The 18,122-nt window shown below is 38.9% G+C and overlaps 1 protein-coding gene across 2 annotated transcripts in view; it reads right to left on the bottom strand.

The window, feature by feature from the left end:
* Positions 1-247: 247 nt before the first annotated feature.
* Positions 248-18,122, bottom strand: part of rem2 (RAS (RAD and GEM)-like GTP binding 2) — a 59,143-nt gene continuing 41,268 nt past the window's right edge. For both annotated transcript variants that reach the window (XM_030160690.1, XM_030160689.1), the window contains exon 5: positions 248-1,874. In XM_030160690.1, the coding sequence (XP_030016550.1) occupies positions 1,546-1,874 (329 nt within the window). In that variant the 3' untranslated portion in view covers positions 248-1,545. The remainder of the gene's footprint in view (positions 1,875-18,122) is intronic.

The raw sequence follows: 18,122 nt of genomic DNA, 5'->3' as shown, positions 1-18,122 counted from the left end.
TACATATTATACCTTGATAACAATCTATTTTTGACCTGAGATTTCGTTACACCGACAGAGCGTTGACAAAGCATCTTTTTGCTGCGTATTCGTAAATGAAGCAACTATCCTGAGAGGCTGTCTCACAGTGAGTCTGGAAGGACCCATGAGTCATACGATGACCTGTCACGCCATCGCTCAAACTAGTAACGGCTGCACTGAGGCATTTATTTCCTAATGTTGTTATAAAACATGACAGGACACTCACTAAGGATGTCAAACAAAAATTAATTTATTCTCAGTGGAAACATGAGAGTGCTTAGTAGACAGTGACAAACAAGTGAGCATGTGTCAGAGACGGCGCCACGCTTGACGAGCTATCGCAACAACGTTTCCAGAACGTTCTCTTTTGGGTCATGTTCACCTGTGTGGCCAGCCTCCACAGAAGTGCTAATTCAGTCTCAACACACACAAAATAATGCCAGTGGGAAAACAAAAGAAGAAATGAAAACATCAAACAGCCACAGGTAGATTAGGTTTTGTCTTGTTTTTCCCCTCCTGCGCTCTCGGAACAATCCGGTTTTCAGTGACTCAGCTTCAGCTAAACAACAGTTCAGTCTGGTCACCCTGTTATCGTGTCCTCCTTATAGCCATCCTGACCTTTCCTTCACTCCACATCCTCCAGTAAAGGGTTCTTTGTGCTGATCGTTCATGTTGTTTTCAGCAAAATATGGCTTGGGTGCGGAGTTTGGTATAAAAGTCAAAGATGAACAGTTGGTGGCATAATCACACACTTCTCTGTTGACATGAAAATCGGTACAGAACACAAACGGCTGATGGAGAGTGAAAATTGTGGCTAGAAAATGCACAGAGAGGGCATTGTTGTAAATAAAGGGTCTTGCCTGTAAGATGGCATTGCTAGAGACACTAGCTAGATTGTGCATTAGCTACTGGCCACTGAGGTACAGCAAATCCAGTATCATGTAACTGTAAAACCTACAGGGTCATGTCATAGATCGTCTATTCAGCATGCTATAAAACAGGGTCTACAATAGGTATACATTAGATTGCTATCAGTCTCTACATAGTCAGTGCGTGCTACTTGGTGTGTGTGTGTTCTGTGATTTAGCCCCCCCTCCATGCCGTGCACCATTTCACCACAGTAAACATCCAATCAGCATCTCCATGTGCTGCTCACCGCTAATTTTCTCCCTCCTGCTCTTATCAGGTAATGAGTGCTCACTGATTCACCCAAGCTTGAGGGGTGAATCAAGCTCACCTTCTTATCTGCTCGTCCTATTAAGTGTTTTTTATCCCAGACCTGGCCTCTTTTTGCCATCTAAATACATTTCACTCTCTGGAAGAAGATGCATGTTTGGTCATGGATGATTTTTGCAGTATCTGTCCATATTTTTTCTACTCCCTCACAGCTGCTTTGACATCTAATTTGCCTCTTGCTGCCAAATTTCCCTCTTTCCAAACCTCCTCATCCCCCTATCTCGCAGTCTTGTGTGTGTACTTGTGTAAGAGTGTGTCCCTTTGTTTGCGTATATGCATGTGTGTGTGTCACAGTGCACTGAGGTCGTGGCAGGAGCGGGACTTCTGGCGGAGGATCTTGCTGCCCCTGTGGCGGCTCATCTCCCGGTAGCGACCCCGGTCCCTGTCCCGGTCTCGACCGTATGAACGCGGGACGAGCCCGGCCAGGAAGCGTTTGGCCCGGCTGGTCAGGCTCTCCCTGCGGCCCGACCCGGGGTCACCGTCGGTCCAGCCGGGGCCCACGCAGTCGCCCCTTGCAGTCCGAACCGCAGCCTCAAGCAGCTCGTTGGTGCCATGGTCCAGGGAGGCCGAGAGCTCCAGATACAGGCAGTCAAACATCATGGCGCTGGATTGGGCCTCTGGTGTAGGAGGAGAAACAAGAAGGTCAAAACACAGAAATGTCCCATCAGAGAGCGAACTTTAATTAACTGCCATTGCAACATTTATTTCAATATGAAGTAGGTCCTTGTTTTGGATTGTCCCTTATGGTCCACCTAGAGCAAAAATGATGTCAAACTGGAAGAAAAATCCAAGGCACTCTCTTTAAACATTAAAATGCCTTTATTTCTTTATTTTTCTTCCAGTTTGATATCTACTTTTTGAATCCCTTTTTCCAAAGAGCACCTTGAACAAACTCTTTTTTTGGTCTGAGAAGCGTTCCTTCCCATTAATTTTTTAAAGCAAAAATGAATTTAAAAGTAAAAATGTGGGTAATTTAGCAACAGTAATCTCTGAAATTGTCTCTTAAATGGCCTGTCAGAGAGATTTCGAATACTTGACCCAAGAGTAGAAATACAGAATTATTCAAAATGAATGAACCAATTTCATGATGCATTGCTTCGGTTCTCAAGCATCGTTATGGAATGAGTCAGTGACCATTTGAAAGAGGAGTTTTCTAAGTTTTGAATGGCTGCCACAGGAGCGATGGGTTGGTCGGAAGGGGGCCCAAGACTTGCTCTTTGTGCTTGGCATGCAAGATCCCCAGACCTCACAGTGTGATTTTTTTTTTTTTCTTGTAGGGATACGTAAAAGATCACATTTACATTCCACCACTACCCACTAACCTCGTTGACCTTAAACATCAAATGACAACAGCGATCAACTCAGTGGATCCTGATATGCTGATACACGTCTGGGAGGAATTCTCTTATCGCATTGATGTTGTCTGTGCTGCAGGTGGTGGACACATTGAACACTTGTAAGACAGGAAATAAAAGTTGATTGTGAGTAGAATACTTGTGACTTGGCTGGAGTTTTCTATTGCCTTTCCTTATTAAAATATTGCGTAATGAAATCGGTTCATTCTTTCTGAATAACCCTGTATGTCTTTAGAAACAAGTCTATAGCACATTTTAATTAACTGAGATGTCAGTCGACAGCTTCACACACTGGCAGCTGTAAACGGCAATTATCTGTAGCCGTATACATTCAAGGACATCAGGAAACCAGTAAACCTTCAGTCACATGCTCATGCTTCAAAGCCAACTGCTGTACGTTGAGTTTCACGTCTAAATGATACTATCTCTATCCAGTGTTGGGAGTACCGTATTACAAAAGTAATTTATAACAGTAACAGATTACTTTTTGCTGTAACGCAGTAGCGTAAGGCATTACTAATCAATTCTCAGTAATATTTTACTTGGTATATGCTCAGTAGCACATGTGTTAAAACAATCTTTTTGCCCATAATTTAATTGCTCAAATGAAAAAAACAAAAAAAACAAAACAGCAAGACTGTGAGACCTTAAGGAATCAAAAATGCGACAGCAAAGTTCTATTTCCAGTTGGTGCTCCGCCAATGGTTGGCCACATGGACGTATACTCATTGCTAATCCTAACCCTACTTTAAGAAGCTATTTAGCATGATCCCTATGATTAGCAATGACAAGGTACGCTAATGTTTCTATGACTAGGTAGAATTCTTTATCAACTACGGATTTATCTATTAGTGTACTCGGTGCTATGCCCCGTTTGAACTCGTAAAATGTTGAAAACAATGCAAGCATTCCTGCTGGGATACGAACATCGTAGACTGTAATGTTACTTACTGAGCTATTCGTTCACATGTACTTAGGAGCGCAAATTTATGCATCCCAAGGATCTCCTATCTTTCGTAGCTACTCGGGGGGGGGGGGGGGGGCATTTATGACGAGAGTCTGTATGTAACTCAAAAGTAATACAGGAGTCACGTAATGCATTACAATTCTGAGACAGTAATTGAGACAGTAATATTGTAAGGTAAGGAGGATGTAACACCAGAAGCAAGACAAAGAAAAGCGGCAGATAATTTTGCTGTTATTATTTTTACTCTACAACGGGCTTTAGTTTGGTTATTGGTGATACAATATGTATCATGGTACTCAGGTTACAATGCTGACATATTGTACTACTGTAAGCAATGTGATACAGTGCAACTTTGAGTCTAATTTAAGGAAAAATGTCATGGTACAAATAAAATATTTACTTTCTTACTTACATATTCAGAACAGTAGGATCAGCCAAATACAGCACAAAAAAACAGAGCATGATTACTATTAATTAACCCATAAACACCCAAACCTTCACCGGCGACCACATTTTCTGATTTGCGCAGATACATCTCAGTGTAGGTACTTTGGAATTCTTATGCGTTTCCCTGAGTCAGAGTTAAAAAAGACATAAACAAAAACAACACAAACACAGCTAAAACATATAAAAAAAGTTATTGCACAGACAGACACAAATACACACTGTAAAATAGAGTACTGTATCAAAGATATAATAATAATAAAAGTACTTGGATTGGAAACTATATTAGGGATAGTTTTTTCAGCAAGGCTATATTAACTATTATAAAGTCATATAGTGGACCATGTGCAATAACCTGCATTATTCTGCACAGTCTGAATCGCTCTTGCAGTTTGTATTACCTTTTTAACATATTTTAATATATTTTTACATCTTTGCACTTTTTAATTGCCCTGTGTATATTTCATTCTGTTTGTCTTTTTATTCTCTGCACCGAGAAGTATTGAGCCCTAATTTCGTTTAGTTTTTTGTACATTTTATGATTGTGCAATGCCAATAAAGACTTATCCATCTATCTAGTTTACATTTTTGGCCCCATCACTCAGCTCTCTAAAAAAAATTATTAAAAATAAAGGTCAAATAATTACAGAAGTTTCCCTATTTTGTTAACATAGGAGCAGTAATACAAACTCAGAGGGACACTGGTTGCAGAATGGGGTTAATGTTGCCACCTGCTCCGTGTTTAAGCTCAAATCTTGGCTGCGGCTCAAATGAGGAAATTGTCTCTATCTCAACGTGACTCTTTTGGCTGAGGACAGGTGACCAAATGTGTTGTTGACAAGGCTCGGTATCTCAGCTGTTTGTCCCTGGTCAAACAAGCTCGGATGATAAGGGAAGCTGATAGATAGAGATCCTGACGGAACAAAAGGGCTTCATTGTCGCCTGGAATTGAATTTTTTTTTTTTTTTTTTTTTTTGTATACTTACACTTATGCTTTACAACTGCTCTGCTCAGAGCTCAAAAGCAGACGTGTACAGAATAAATAGGCTTTTAAGACTTACTAGTGGCATTCATAAAAATGGCAGAAGGAAGAGGGCAAAGCTGCAGATGAATTTTGTGTGGGTTTTACAAAGGTTTTTTTTTTTTTTAACCAATGACCCTGATTCTGTGCATTAGTCTATAAAAATGACTTAAAGTACACAAGCTTACCCTCTAAGCACTTATAAAAAAGCTCCAAAAATCATCTTTCTGCCTTAAGGACGTTTATAAGAGGGGGGAAAAATCCAGTTATTCATGTGCTTAAAAGCTTAAATAGTGAATTACTTCAGAAGGTCATTGTGTGTTCTTGTGTTTTTATTTTCTGCTAGCAAAAACAAACACTATAAATAAAGAACAAAACTTCCTTAACCACACAGATGAATGCTAAAATGTTAGATAAAGCACCATTGTGAAATGCATTTAGTGTCTCCCTTGACCTATTGTGTTTACTGTGTTATATGCACAAACGTCTTACAATTGGATGGCAATCATATTGGATATTGGATGTGTGTTTATCAGATGTCAGACTGCCCTTTGTAAATGTTATTACTTCACTTAAATATGTCAACAATTTAACTCTGAGTAAAGATGCAGGACCTGAAATCAGGGGTTAAATACCAGAGTTTCATGATACCCATCATCCTTTTTGAAGCTTTCATCTATTGGCTCAAATTAAAAGACTAAATATAAATACCATACCATATCAACTTTATTTATAAAGCTCTTTAAAAACTTCACAGTTGGTCAAAGTGCCATATACGAATCATAAAACAAGGGAATTAATAAGTAAAACAGTGATTACACAAGATGCAAAGTGGGCTAAGTACAACAAAATACAATCATCATAAAAACAAAGACAATTTAAAATCTGATAAAAACAACATAGGAAATCTAAAAAATCAAAAAACACAACTGGGTCCTTGTGGGTTAAGCACTGTGGTTTTAAGTATTATATAGACCCCGGTTATGAAAGAACAGATTTATCCTCAAAGGTAAGGTAGAACAATGATTTCCCAAACATTTTCAGTTCAAGACCCAGATTTACAAATATATGTCATGAGTAATGTTTACATTGTATTGCCTCTTTCATTGTCAAACAATGTTGAGATGCACCTTCATAATTTTGTTGCATAATTACAATTTACATCATTAGTTACTCTTTTTTCACTCTTTTTTTCTCTTGTCACTTTGTCTTATATGGTTTTCTTCCTGTTGCCTTTTTATGTCTTTGTGGCAAATCTGTTATTTATGATATCTTGAGTTAGGGCTGCCCGATTATAGAAAAAAAAAAAAAAATCACGATTTTTTTTTAGCAATAATTGAAATCACGATTATTAAAAACGATTATTTTTTAACCTTAAAGTTGTTTATTTTTTTCTTGCAAAGCAATGTAAAATATACTCTTTAAACATAAATAAAGCTTTTAACCACTAAAACAAAGTATGTTCACTTTTGTATGAAACAAAAAATCTTTGAATGCAAATAAGTGTACTGTAAATTCAAGTATGTTTCCTTTTGTAAATAAATAGTGCACTGTAATTAAACTGCTATAGACTTGCCATAGAACTGTAGCAATAAAAAAAAAAACCTCACGTAAAGTGCAAATTATAAATTCAAGTGTGTTCAATGTAGTATGAAACATAGTAAATTCAGTGGCGTGCCGTGAGGTTTCAGTTAAGGCCTTCTGTATACATCAGCCATCTAGAATACGCACGTTAGGGTTATACGGGTTAGGGTTAGGTTAATACGGAAGTTACAGCATAAAGAGATTCGGAGACTGAAGAATGCATTGCGGACGAAGTTGTTTTTATGCGTTTTAGTTTTTCATAAGATTACGATAAAGGTGGCGGTGGTTCAACTTTAGATGATTAAAAAGGTTTGTTGTGTTACCGGCCGGTGCGGACACAACTACGAAACACTTTTTGCATGTGATGTGTTTTTGCTCTTCGTCTTCTTCATCAAACCCAAAGTGATTCCATACAATTGAATTTGTCTTGCCTTTTTTGTTTACCAAGCACTTCTGCTGGGATTCTCCTGCCGTTTTTCCAGACCGCTAGGTACAACTTTCCTCTTGGGGTGGACCTGCTGGCTAGCTGGCAGCAGTAGCTTAGAGGGGGGGCGGGGCAGAGCAGCTCATGGTAGCTTGCGTGCGCGTGAATTAAAACAACTCAAAATTAATTATCGTTTTTTCTCGATTCCTTATTTTTTGTAATCTTTGCATGTAATAATCGAAATCGTAATTGAATTTCGATTAATTGCACAGCCCTATCTTGAGTTATGACCTGATCTGAATTTCACTGTTTTCATCTTGTGACGTCTTCATTAATAACACCTCTCCTCTTCTTTCCAAGTCTTCCAGAGAGCACTGTTCTTTCACATTGTATTATTTTAGATTCTATTTGTGTATTTTCATCATCTGGCAATCCAATAAAAACTGCTCCATGACCCATTTTGGACCCAAAATTTGTAGAAAAAAAAATACAAGTAGCAAAAATAAGCTGCTGTTGTTGATGATCTAAACACTGATTGAATTTCTGAACGTTCGAAGCCATGATCGCTGCAAAGCATTAATCTGGGTCTTTGTGGCATCGTTCATACAGATATATCGACATATAGATGCCAGTGTTACACAGGTATTAAGGCCTAGATTTGATCTGGGGTAATAATCCAGTCGCAGAGCATCTGTCAGCCCAGGGCAGTGTCACCTAACAGTGGGCAAGAGATGGAGTTAAAAAAGACAAATCCCAAACCAGATCAACAGGGCTTATCCTAATGCCTCTGACAGCTGATTGAATTGAACAGAGTCTTTACAACCTGTTAAAAAAAGTGTTTGGGAAATTGAATGGACGGAGAGGAGAGGAGGGGGCAGAAAGGTGCAGATGGGAGAGATTGGAGTGAAAAATGGTGAAGAAATAAAGAGATGGGATGAAGAAAACAGTAACCCCTTTTACACAGCACTTCTGTTCTGGGAATATGTCACCTTTATTCTGGAACGATGTCTGTGTAAATGAAATGGTGGGATGGTCCCGCCTCTGTCACAGCTTTGTAACACCTTTGGGGGTAGTAACAGAGCTTTGATAAAGGCAGGGTTTCTGCGGGTCATTAAAAAGCATTAAAAGTCATTACATAGATTTTCTGAAATTTAAGGCCTTAAATGGCATCAAAAAGCATTAAATTCGATGTCCAGAGGCATTAAAAAATAAAATACACTTGATGTAAAAAAAAAAGCATTGTTATTTACGATTTATTTTGATTATATAAACATTTAATAATTTTGATTGGAAGTACAGTGTGATGATTGACAGGCGGAACCCTTTAATTGGCTATTGTTTATGGCCGATACATGAAGTCACAACACTGGATGCTTGGAATGCAACGTGCTGTGAATGCTCTCATACCGTGGCGAAAAAGCGGAGGGAATATTAGCAAATGTCAGAAAAATGGGAAAAGGCAAGTTTCAATGGAAGTGATTGGAAGAACTACTCAAAACCTGGTTAAAGCCTGTCGATGGTAAACTGTCACTTACATATAGAAATATATATAAAACTGTATCTGCAGTGGGACATGGGCATTAAATTTGTTTAAAGTGGCATAAAAAAAGCATTAAATTAGATTTGTTGATACCTGCAGAAATCCTGAAAGGTGGAATCGTGATTCCGGAACGCTATGTAAAAGGAACACCCGTTGTTCCACAACCCAGGTGTGACGTGTTGCATGTGCGACCCCCACGCCGGGGGGATTTAAAAATAAGCACGGGCCATGTACAGTAAACAAACATATCAACGCAACCAGAAAGATGTCAAGCTGGGAACCGAGATCCGTGAGCTGTTGTCACTTCAGGCGGAGAACCCTACCTATATAAACATTTGTTTGTTTTATTATTTATTTATTTTGAATTTGCATTTAAACCAAACAGCAAAAGGATTATATAAAAGAAAGTCCAACATTCGAAAAGGAGCGGGATGAAGTTTAACTTCTAGTCTGCCGCCCCCTTACCCCATCCTTCAACCTACCCTAAATTCCTACACCAAACACAAAATTGCTATACATATCAAGGGTAGATCGTCCATTTTGCAGCAGCATTACACATTAAACATTTGTGGAATGGTGAAAGATGGGCCGACTCTGCTGGGGGTATTTCTGACGCACAAGTTATACGCCACACTATACGCTGCATCACTGCCCCTTTGATTCTGGAACGCAGATCCGCTGTGTAAAAGTCCAGCCTGTCTCACCTCTGTTACTCCTTTGGCTTGGCTGTGTAAGTCAGTCAACAATAGCAAAAAGATAGGATCACTATCTCACCTTTTTTCCAGGATTTCTGTATGAAAGTGGCTAGTGATGAGTATACAAGAGGAGGTAAGTACAGAAAAAGAGATGAAACTGACAAGACAAGGAGAAAAGAGAGGGGCACGATAAAGAAAAGACAGACAATGACTTCAGTGTGGTACAAAGGTGAAGTCCTTGCTTGTGTGCTGATAAGAAGAAAAGACAGGGAGAGGGACAGACAGAAAAACTGAGAGGCACTGGACTGAATAAGAGGAAACATGTGAGTCATAAAGACGCTAGAAAGAGCTGTAGGGAGATGACGGGAGGTGAAATGACCGAGCAAGAGGAGAGAAGAGAATCAGACGGACAGACAGACGGAGGCAGACAGAGAATGCTGAGTCAGGAAATAGAGTCAGAGTTCATATTAATCAGAACCCCGAGGAACAGGGCCACACTAAAGCCATATTGAACAAATGATGAATATGTTCTCAGCGTGACAGTGTATCACTGCGAACGTGTTGAGGATGGAGAGAGATGTAGCAAAGAGGGGGAAGGTGAGAGAAAGCAATATAAAAGTGTTGCCGTACACGCTGTAAACAGACTTTACAACTCGAGCACAAGTGCCTGGTTCTTTAAGGAGGACGTTGGCGAGTCAGCCTGGCTAGTCAGCTTCCTCTGTCAGGCTCACATATCAGAAACAATACATGTGGTCTGTCCGGAGAGAACATAAGAACATCCTTGTCAGGCGCCCCGGGAGGGAAGCATTTCCATATCGCTGACCACACTGATGCTCGTAGGGTATTTTATAAAAAGAGAATATGCTGAGTACAGGCATCTCTCGTTATTCATTCCTCACCTCCCTCTTCTTCCCCCTCACGTCATTAAGAATATACTAAAGTCAAGACCCAACTTGAGTCGACAGCGGCGTGCAGGCATCGATGTGCACAAATTTTACACTTGCTGCCTCTGTTTAACTCCCATAACAAAGCAAACCAAACAAGATTTGACCTCAAACTGTGGTTTTTACACTCGTCTACACACACTCAGACACTCTTCGACACTCCTATTCTTGCGAGAGCCTTCCTCCAACTGTCAAACTTTTTATAACAAGCCAGAGTTTCACCCCAAATCCAAGTAATATCGTGTTCTACATATAGCCTGCTCAACCCTTAAATTTTAATGTGACTAAACCTCATGGGGTTTAACAGAAACTTCCATGTTTCTGTCGGAGTTCTCTGCAGTCCTTTGGTACAATCAAAAATTCAGAATCCAAGTTTTTAGGAGCAGATATGCATGTATATTTTCATCAAATATACTTACTATTCCACAGTGGTGTTTGTTTGTTTGTTTGGTAGCTGTTTTTCAGTGGTCCTCAAAGCAGCCTCCAGCAATTTTATGACCACTCTGGGAGAGTTTCTACCAAGTACTGAAATAAAAAAATATACAGACTCTTTGTTGTTTGATAAATGTGTAGCCTGACCTGTAGACACATGTTCCTTTGATGTTTTTTTTTTTTTTTTTTTTTTTTTGTGGTAGTTGTTAAAATTCACCACACGCACCAAAGAACCAAAATACCCGACTAAAAGAAGCTCAGAACTGCAGGTGTAGAATCTCAGTAGGTCCAGTGTAAAAAATAGTTACAAACATAAAGAATTTATGCTTCAGACAGTATAGAGTTAAATTAAACCTAACATTAAAAAAATCCCAATTGAGTGGTTCTTAAAATGAACCATTTAGAAATATATATATTGTACTGTATCTGAAAGTATAATGTGGGTCACTGAAAATTTCTGCAAAATATGACCTACATAAATTCCTTAGGTGTTCCAGATTGTGTCGAGACATTTTCAAGGTGGTGTCACAGCCTTGAATTTTTCTATGTTAAGACTAGAGAGTATGCGCTCTGAAAATGGACAGTTTGGACAATATTTAAAATTGTCTTCGAAGGTGTTTTACAAAATTCCTAAAGCCTAAATAAGTGCCCTCTGTGGTGTCTCAGATTGTTTTAATACATTTTCTGGGTGGCTATACTATGTGCTCTGAAAATGGACCTTTTGGACATGTTGTTAAATGTACTAACAGTGTTTTAGATTAGTGTCAAGGCCTCAATAAATACTCCCTGAGGTAATACAGGTCAAGTAGGCACATTTTTTCCAGTGGTCACCAATGGCCTCGAGTGGTAAGGCTATACTGAAAATGGACATTTTGGACAATTTTTAAAATATTCTTCCAAGGTGTTTTACATAATTCCTGAGGCCTAATAAAAGTGTTCCCATGAGGTGTCTCAGATTGTTTCAATACATTTTCTGAGTGGTCACCTAGCAGTACCTGTATCAAGTCATAAGACTATACTAAGTACTCTGAAAATGGACATTTTGGACATGTTGTCAAATGTACTATCGGAGTGTTTTTAATTTGCTCTCAAATACTCTCCAAGGTAATTCAGATGAAGTAGGCACATTTTTTCAACGTGTGACCAACAGTCTCTTGTCATCTAGTGGTAAGACTATAGGCTACTACGTGCTCTGAAAATGGACGTTTTGAATAGTTTTTAAACTATTCTTCCAAGGTGTTTTACACAAGTCCTGAGGTTTAAACAAGTGCTCTCTGTGGTGTCTCAGATTATTTCAATACATTTTCCAGGTGGTCACCAATGGGCACCTGTATCAAGTTATAAGGCTATGCTATGTGCTCTGAAAATTTACATTTTGAATAAATACTCAACAAATACTCCTGAGGTATTCAAGGCCAAGTCGAAATATTTCTCTTGTGGTTGAAATTGTTGGAATTGTTAATTGCTGAGACTATACCCTGTGCTCTCATAGTACCTCCAATGTGTCCCTTTTAAAATATCCTTGAAGAGTGTTGTAGGTTAATGTTTCGGCCACAGGTAACGCTCCCTGAGGTGTTCCAGACTGTGTCATTACATTTTCCAGGTGGTGCCACAGCCTTTAGCTTGACAGCGGTCAGAGTAGCCCATGCAGAAGTGGTTCAGGAAGGTAATAAATTAAAGGTTTTGAAGGGTGGTTGTTACATATCTCATCATTTTTGTCTGCCATGTTTTATACGTCACATACATAATTTACATCTTACTGTTTTTGTTTGTCAGATTTCTTTTTTCATTTTTTTTCTTGTTTCCTTTTAACATCATCTTCATCTTTGAGGCAAATCTGCAATTTGTGATATCTTAATATAGGGTTTGAATTGAATTTGAGTTATGAATTGAACTGAACTGCATTGTTTTCTTTGTGTTACACCTTTACAACTGCAGCACCTCTTCTTTTTGCATGACTTTGTTGAGGTTAACTTTGGTGAACTAAATCCAGAGAACACTCTTCATTCACACTTATTATTTATATTTTATTTGTGTATTTTCAGTATTTACAGATCGAATAAAGAAGTACTCTGTGACCCATTCTGGACATACATTTTGAAATGAAAAGAAAACAATCAGAGGCAGAAAATATAAGCTGCTGTTGATGATCTAAACACTGATTAAATTTGATAACATTCTTCGCCATGATTACTGCAAAGCATTAATCTGTCTTTGCAGCAGCGTACACACACCATCGACATATAGATGCCGGTGTTACACAGGTATTAAGGATTAGATTTGATCCGGGAATAATAATCCAGTTGCAGAGCATGTTTCAAATGAAACTTAAATTCAGAGAGTATAAAGTTAAATGAAGCCTACCATTACAAATTCCTGTCTGAATGGCCCTTAAAGAGTCATTTAAAGGTGTATCGTAACTGAAAGTGTAATGCAGGGTCACTGAAAATTTCTATGAACTACAGAATTTTCTTTATCAGCACTTGCAGAAGTGGTTTGAGAAGGTAATGCGGCAATTTGTGAAAAGGACTTAAAGGGCAGGAAGCACTTTAAGAATGTCTTTCAGGAGAGTCATAATCAAATCTTTCACACTGAAAATGAACAAACCAATATCAGATAATGCAGCCAAACCACTCTGCACTGTAAAAATATTCTTAATTAAAATACTCTTCGAAAGACAGCCAAACAAACCCCACTCTGTCCAAACAGACACACATCATACACTTCTCTGAAATCTCATTTAAACACGCACACACATCATTTCGGTCATTTTCACCTTTATCCTTGCCATGAAAAATGCCTTATAGACATCAGGCAGTGGGAAAATGGATGGAAATGATGATGTGTATGCTTGTTTGGAGGGGTACTCAATATGTGTTTTCTCTCTTTTGTGGCTGGAAATTGTGCACATATGGTGAGTTCAACTATCTGTAAAGATCAGCATCGTTTTTGTGAAAAGGAGATAATCCAGACAGACACACCATCTGGGGAAACTAAACAAAACAAAAAACCTGTAAGAGCAAAGAGGTACAAAGAGACAGAGCCCCTTGAGGAAGAGAGATTGGGAACTAATAGTGTTTACAACTGCATAAATAGATGTGAGTTCACTGAGGATGCACAGTGACAGTTTGACTCCATACACCAGATATGTATGCTGTCAACGCTTTCACAGTCAAACTCTACTGCCACACCTTCCTTTTTTCAGCTGAAGCCATTCTGTAGTCGAGTCTCATTTGAAACATTAATGACTTTCAGACAATGGGATGGCCTGCTGAGCTCTCCATGAGAATTCACTCAAAGTCCAGCTAAACGAAAGCCTACCTGTGGTCTTGTCTCTGCGTAGTAGATTTTTTGGGGGCATATTAAACAGATTGAGCACAGCACTCTTCTTTTACCTGCCAGGGCCTTGCATCATTGCTCTATGAACAATAGGCTGTAAATCTTACTATTCAACAATAATGATACTGACCGGAATGAAATGAGGTTTTTGATCTGCAGAACTCAGTTATTTTGCAGTCGTTGCATCAAAGCAGCTTTTTTTTTTCTGTGAATAAAACCTTCACAGTCTGACAACTGCAGCATTTGGGTGCAGCAGTTTGGAATCAAATGTTAATGTGCTCTAGAGAACAAGTAATGTTTTGCAAGTAGTAGTGCTTGGCTCTTTATTGCAGCCAAGGAAGGAAAGTGTATGGCTCAAAAATGAAGCCAACATGGAAGTATCTTGAAGCCTAAGACTGCTGATGGCTAGTGGTGTGTAGGAATGTAACGATATGAACATTTCATATCACGGTTATTGTGACCAAAATTATCACGGTTATCATTATTATCGCGGTATTGTTGAAATGTGCTCAAAATGTTCAAAAAGTACTTATACACACACTGAAATAATATAACCAAGTTGTATTTTGAAAAAAAAAAAACTAATAAAGTAACATGCACAATGTACTTTCTGTTGTGGAAACATTCAAGCAATAACATGTAAACAACAAACATACAAATGTGCATTAAAGTTGGCACCTTATGGACACAAGAGATATCTGCACCAGGGGTGGAACTGATAGGATTTGATCAATATCAGTGCCGTTATCAGTTCAGTTTATCAATCCAATTCCTTATCAATTCTCCTATTGATTCCTGAGGTGTTTTTGAGTGTGAAAAAAAGTAGTTGGACAGGTCATAGTGGAGTTTGTTTGAACATTTTCCAGATCAAATCATTCACAGTGTCACACATGTACACTATTGTACACACACAAACAGAAAGTGAAACAGTCATATTTTCCTGAACTATTTAATGAATTAATGTAAATATTCTGAAAGAATGAGGATTTTAAAACATGTTAGGGTGATCTGATCCAGACTGGTCAGTGGTTCACTCCTGGTGAGAGACAGACCAACCACAACAGTGTCATTTGGTCCAGTTCCTCTGGAGGTTAGTCACTGGATTTACTGTTGAATGTCCTTCAGTTCATAAAGCCTCCTCTCCTTTGGTTTTTACACATACTGTGTGTCTTTGTACAACTGAAGCTCACTCATTTGGGCTCATTTGAACTGGCATGAGTTTGTCCTGAGTATCTATATTCAGATGGTTTCAATGTTGGGTGAGGATCTGAATCAGTGGGGGCCCGGGAGGGGTTAACACTAGTGCAGACAGGGTCTCTGCACTTGCTTGCTAGGACGGACCGAGTCTGTGTGTGTGCTTGTTCGGACCGACCCGCAGTTGGACGGACCGGGTCCGTGCGCACGCTCTGACAGACCGGGTCTGTGCGGGAGCCGCTATCCCTGAATCTCTTGAGCTCTGTCCAGGCAGGTGCCTTCCACCATGTTTTCAGAGGCCAAACATTACAAACTGCACACACATGCCTGGAGTGCTGCTGCTTCTTCAGGAAATGAACAGTACTGTGAGTTTTCTAGGTGCTGTAATTGATGCGGTTATCATAATAATTAGAATTTAAATGGTAATACTAACCATCGGAAATTTTACCGCGGTTTATCATTATACCGGTCATCGTTACATCCCTAGTGGTGTGCAATACTGCATATTTTGATATCAATCCGATACCAAGTAATTACAGGGCCAGTATCGCTGATATTGATACTGATATGTTTCAATAGTGAAGGTGGATGCATCATTGCATTGCTAAATTTCAATTAATTTTCATGACCTTGAAGTGTTTTGTGATGTTTCCTTCTTTATTATTAATACTTAAAACCCAGGACAGAATTAGGGCAAAGTTTATAAGTAAATAGAAAAGACTTTATTATCAAAATAAGTTTTTTTTAGGAAACAATAGAACAGTAACAAAACAATTTTTCCCCATACGTTGTCGTGTCTGGAATTTTTTCCTTAAATTAACAAAGTGCACAAAATGTTCACCGGAAAACAAATTAAAACTAATAATCTTTTTTCAGGGAGTGTTCAGAAACTGCAATACAAAAATTAAATCAAAATTATCTGAACCTTATTGCCTTTTTACAAATTATTCAGATTCCTATTGTCTCATTCTTGGCCTGAAAATATAACCACATGGTGCTGCTACAAGAGAAAAACTGAAACTAAAGTATCGATCTCACCGTGCTAGTATCGATCTGATACCGATACCCACTTTGTGTCGATACTATCGATATTTGAATCGATCCACCCACCACTACTGATGGCCACTAGATGCTGCTCCAAAAAGCCTACAGACTTGCACTGAACTTCATCCATCCATTTTCTGAACTGCTTAGTCCTCATATAAGGGTTGCGAGGGTGCAAGAGCCTATCGTGTATACCTATGGGTGAAGGCGGGGTATACCCTGGATGTACCACCAGTTCATCACAGGACTGGTATAAGCACATGAACAACCATCAACTCTAACATTCAGGGGGGAGGAAGGGAAGGTATCCATAAAGGACCAACAAAGACACAGGGAGAACATGCAGATTCCACACAGAAAGGCCCACATGGGTCAGTGCTCGGTGGTAGTAGTGCTACCCAATGCATCACCATGTTGCCCTTGCATTTAACTACTCTCTAAAAAATAGGTCAGTCTTTTTTTTTTTTCTAGGAGTCATTGCAGTCTCATTAATTTTATCTGGACCCTCTAATGAGTGATCTGGTACATCTCTTTCCCACTGTTAATAAGGTCTCAGGGCGAATTACTTTGATGTATGCTGTACTGAGGTTTGATTTAATGTTTAGAGCTTCTGTTTTTTGATTAAAACATATTTTTTTCTTAATAGCATTCTCGACTGTAGTTGTGGTTAATAACTTACACTAAAAAGATCATAAAGTAATTTTGTAGTGCAAATGCTCATTTTACTAAATCAGTAATCTAGTATTTAGTATTAACTCCACCCCTTTTAACCAAATATGGTCACTTCCGGCTCCCAAAACATAAAGATGGCTATATCATCAACTGCTTGCTTCAAAATGGCAGTTCAGAAACCAATGGGTAACCTTAAATTTCCTCTGTATATATATATATATATATATATACAGTACACTGCTGGGCAAAAAAAAAAGTTGCACAATATTTCATTGGATCACCTTTATCTTTGATTACAGGACACATTCATCATGGTTTCATTACTGTCAAACAATGCTTCTGCAGTGTCACAGCAAATGTCATCACATTTCTTTCCATCCAGACTTGCGTTAATTTCTGTCTCAGATCTTGTGTTGATGATGGAGAGTCGTATCGTTGCATAAAGTCTTTTCCATCACATCTCAAAGATCTGACCTTTTGATATTATGTTCATGACATATTCATTCTTTGTAGATTGTTCAGATGTTGGTAATGTTCATAGCCACCACCTTTAGCTTTGATTACAGGACACATTTGCTGTGGTATTGTTAATGCAACATCATGATAAAATTTATTTCTGTCCAGACTTAATTTTAGGACTTGTGTTGATGATCGAGAGTCAGGCAGAGAGTCAGTGTAAAGTCTTCTCCATCACATCCCAAAGATTCTCTATGGGGTTTAAATTTGGACTCTGTGGTGTCCAATCCAGGAGTGGAAATAATGTCTCATGCTCCCTGAGCCACTCTTTCACAATTTGAGAATGATGAATCAGTGGCATTGTCCAATCTGTATGCTCCCCAGGACACAGTTTAAAAATGAGAAGCTATTCACTGCATCAGTTAGGGTTGAATAACTCGTTTCCAGCTGAAACATACGGAAGCTTTGGAAGCCTCTTTGCTCAGTTAAATCCTGGCAAAGACTTTTTTTTCCTACTGTGGGACTACTTTCTCATTTTCTATTACCACAGAGTCAATCAGCACCCTCATTATATCGTGTAGACTGGTAACCAGGAAAAGGCTAGGGTACCAGTTACCAGAAGCTGGTTTGTGCATCTATTCGCACTTTCAGATTCAGCATGCAGGCAAACAACATGAAACGTGGTGACTGCTTTGCCTCATATGAGGAATTTGACCAGGTTTTTGATGAATATACGGTAATTTCCGGTCTATAA

This window comes from Sphaeramia orbicularis, chromosome 17 (assembly GCF_902148855.1).
Source record: "Sphaeramia orbicularis chromosome 17, fSphaOr1.1, whole genome shotgun sequence".
In the NCBI taxonomy this organism is placed as follows: domain Eukaryota; kingdom Metazoa; phylum Chordata; class Actinopteri; order Kurtiformes; family Apogonidae; genus Sphaeramia; species Sphaeramia orbicularis.
The sequence above is the reverse complement of the archived record's forward strand: the minus strand, read 5'-3'. Positions and strand labels throughout refer to the sequence as shown.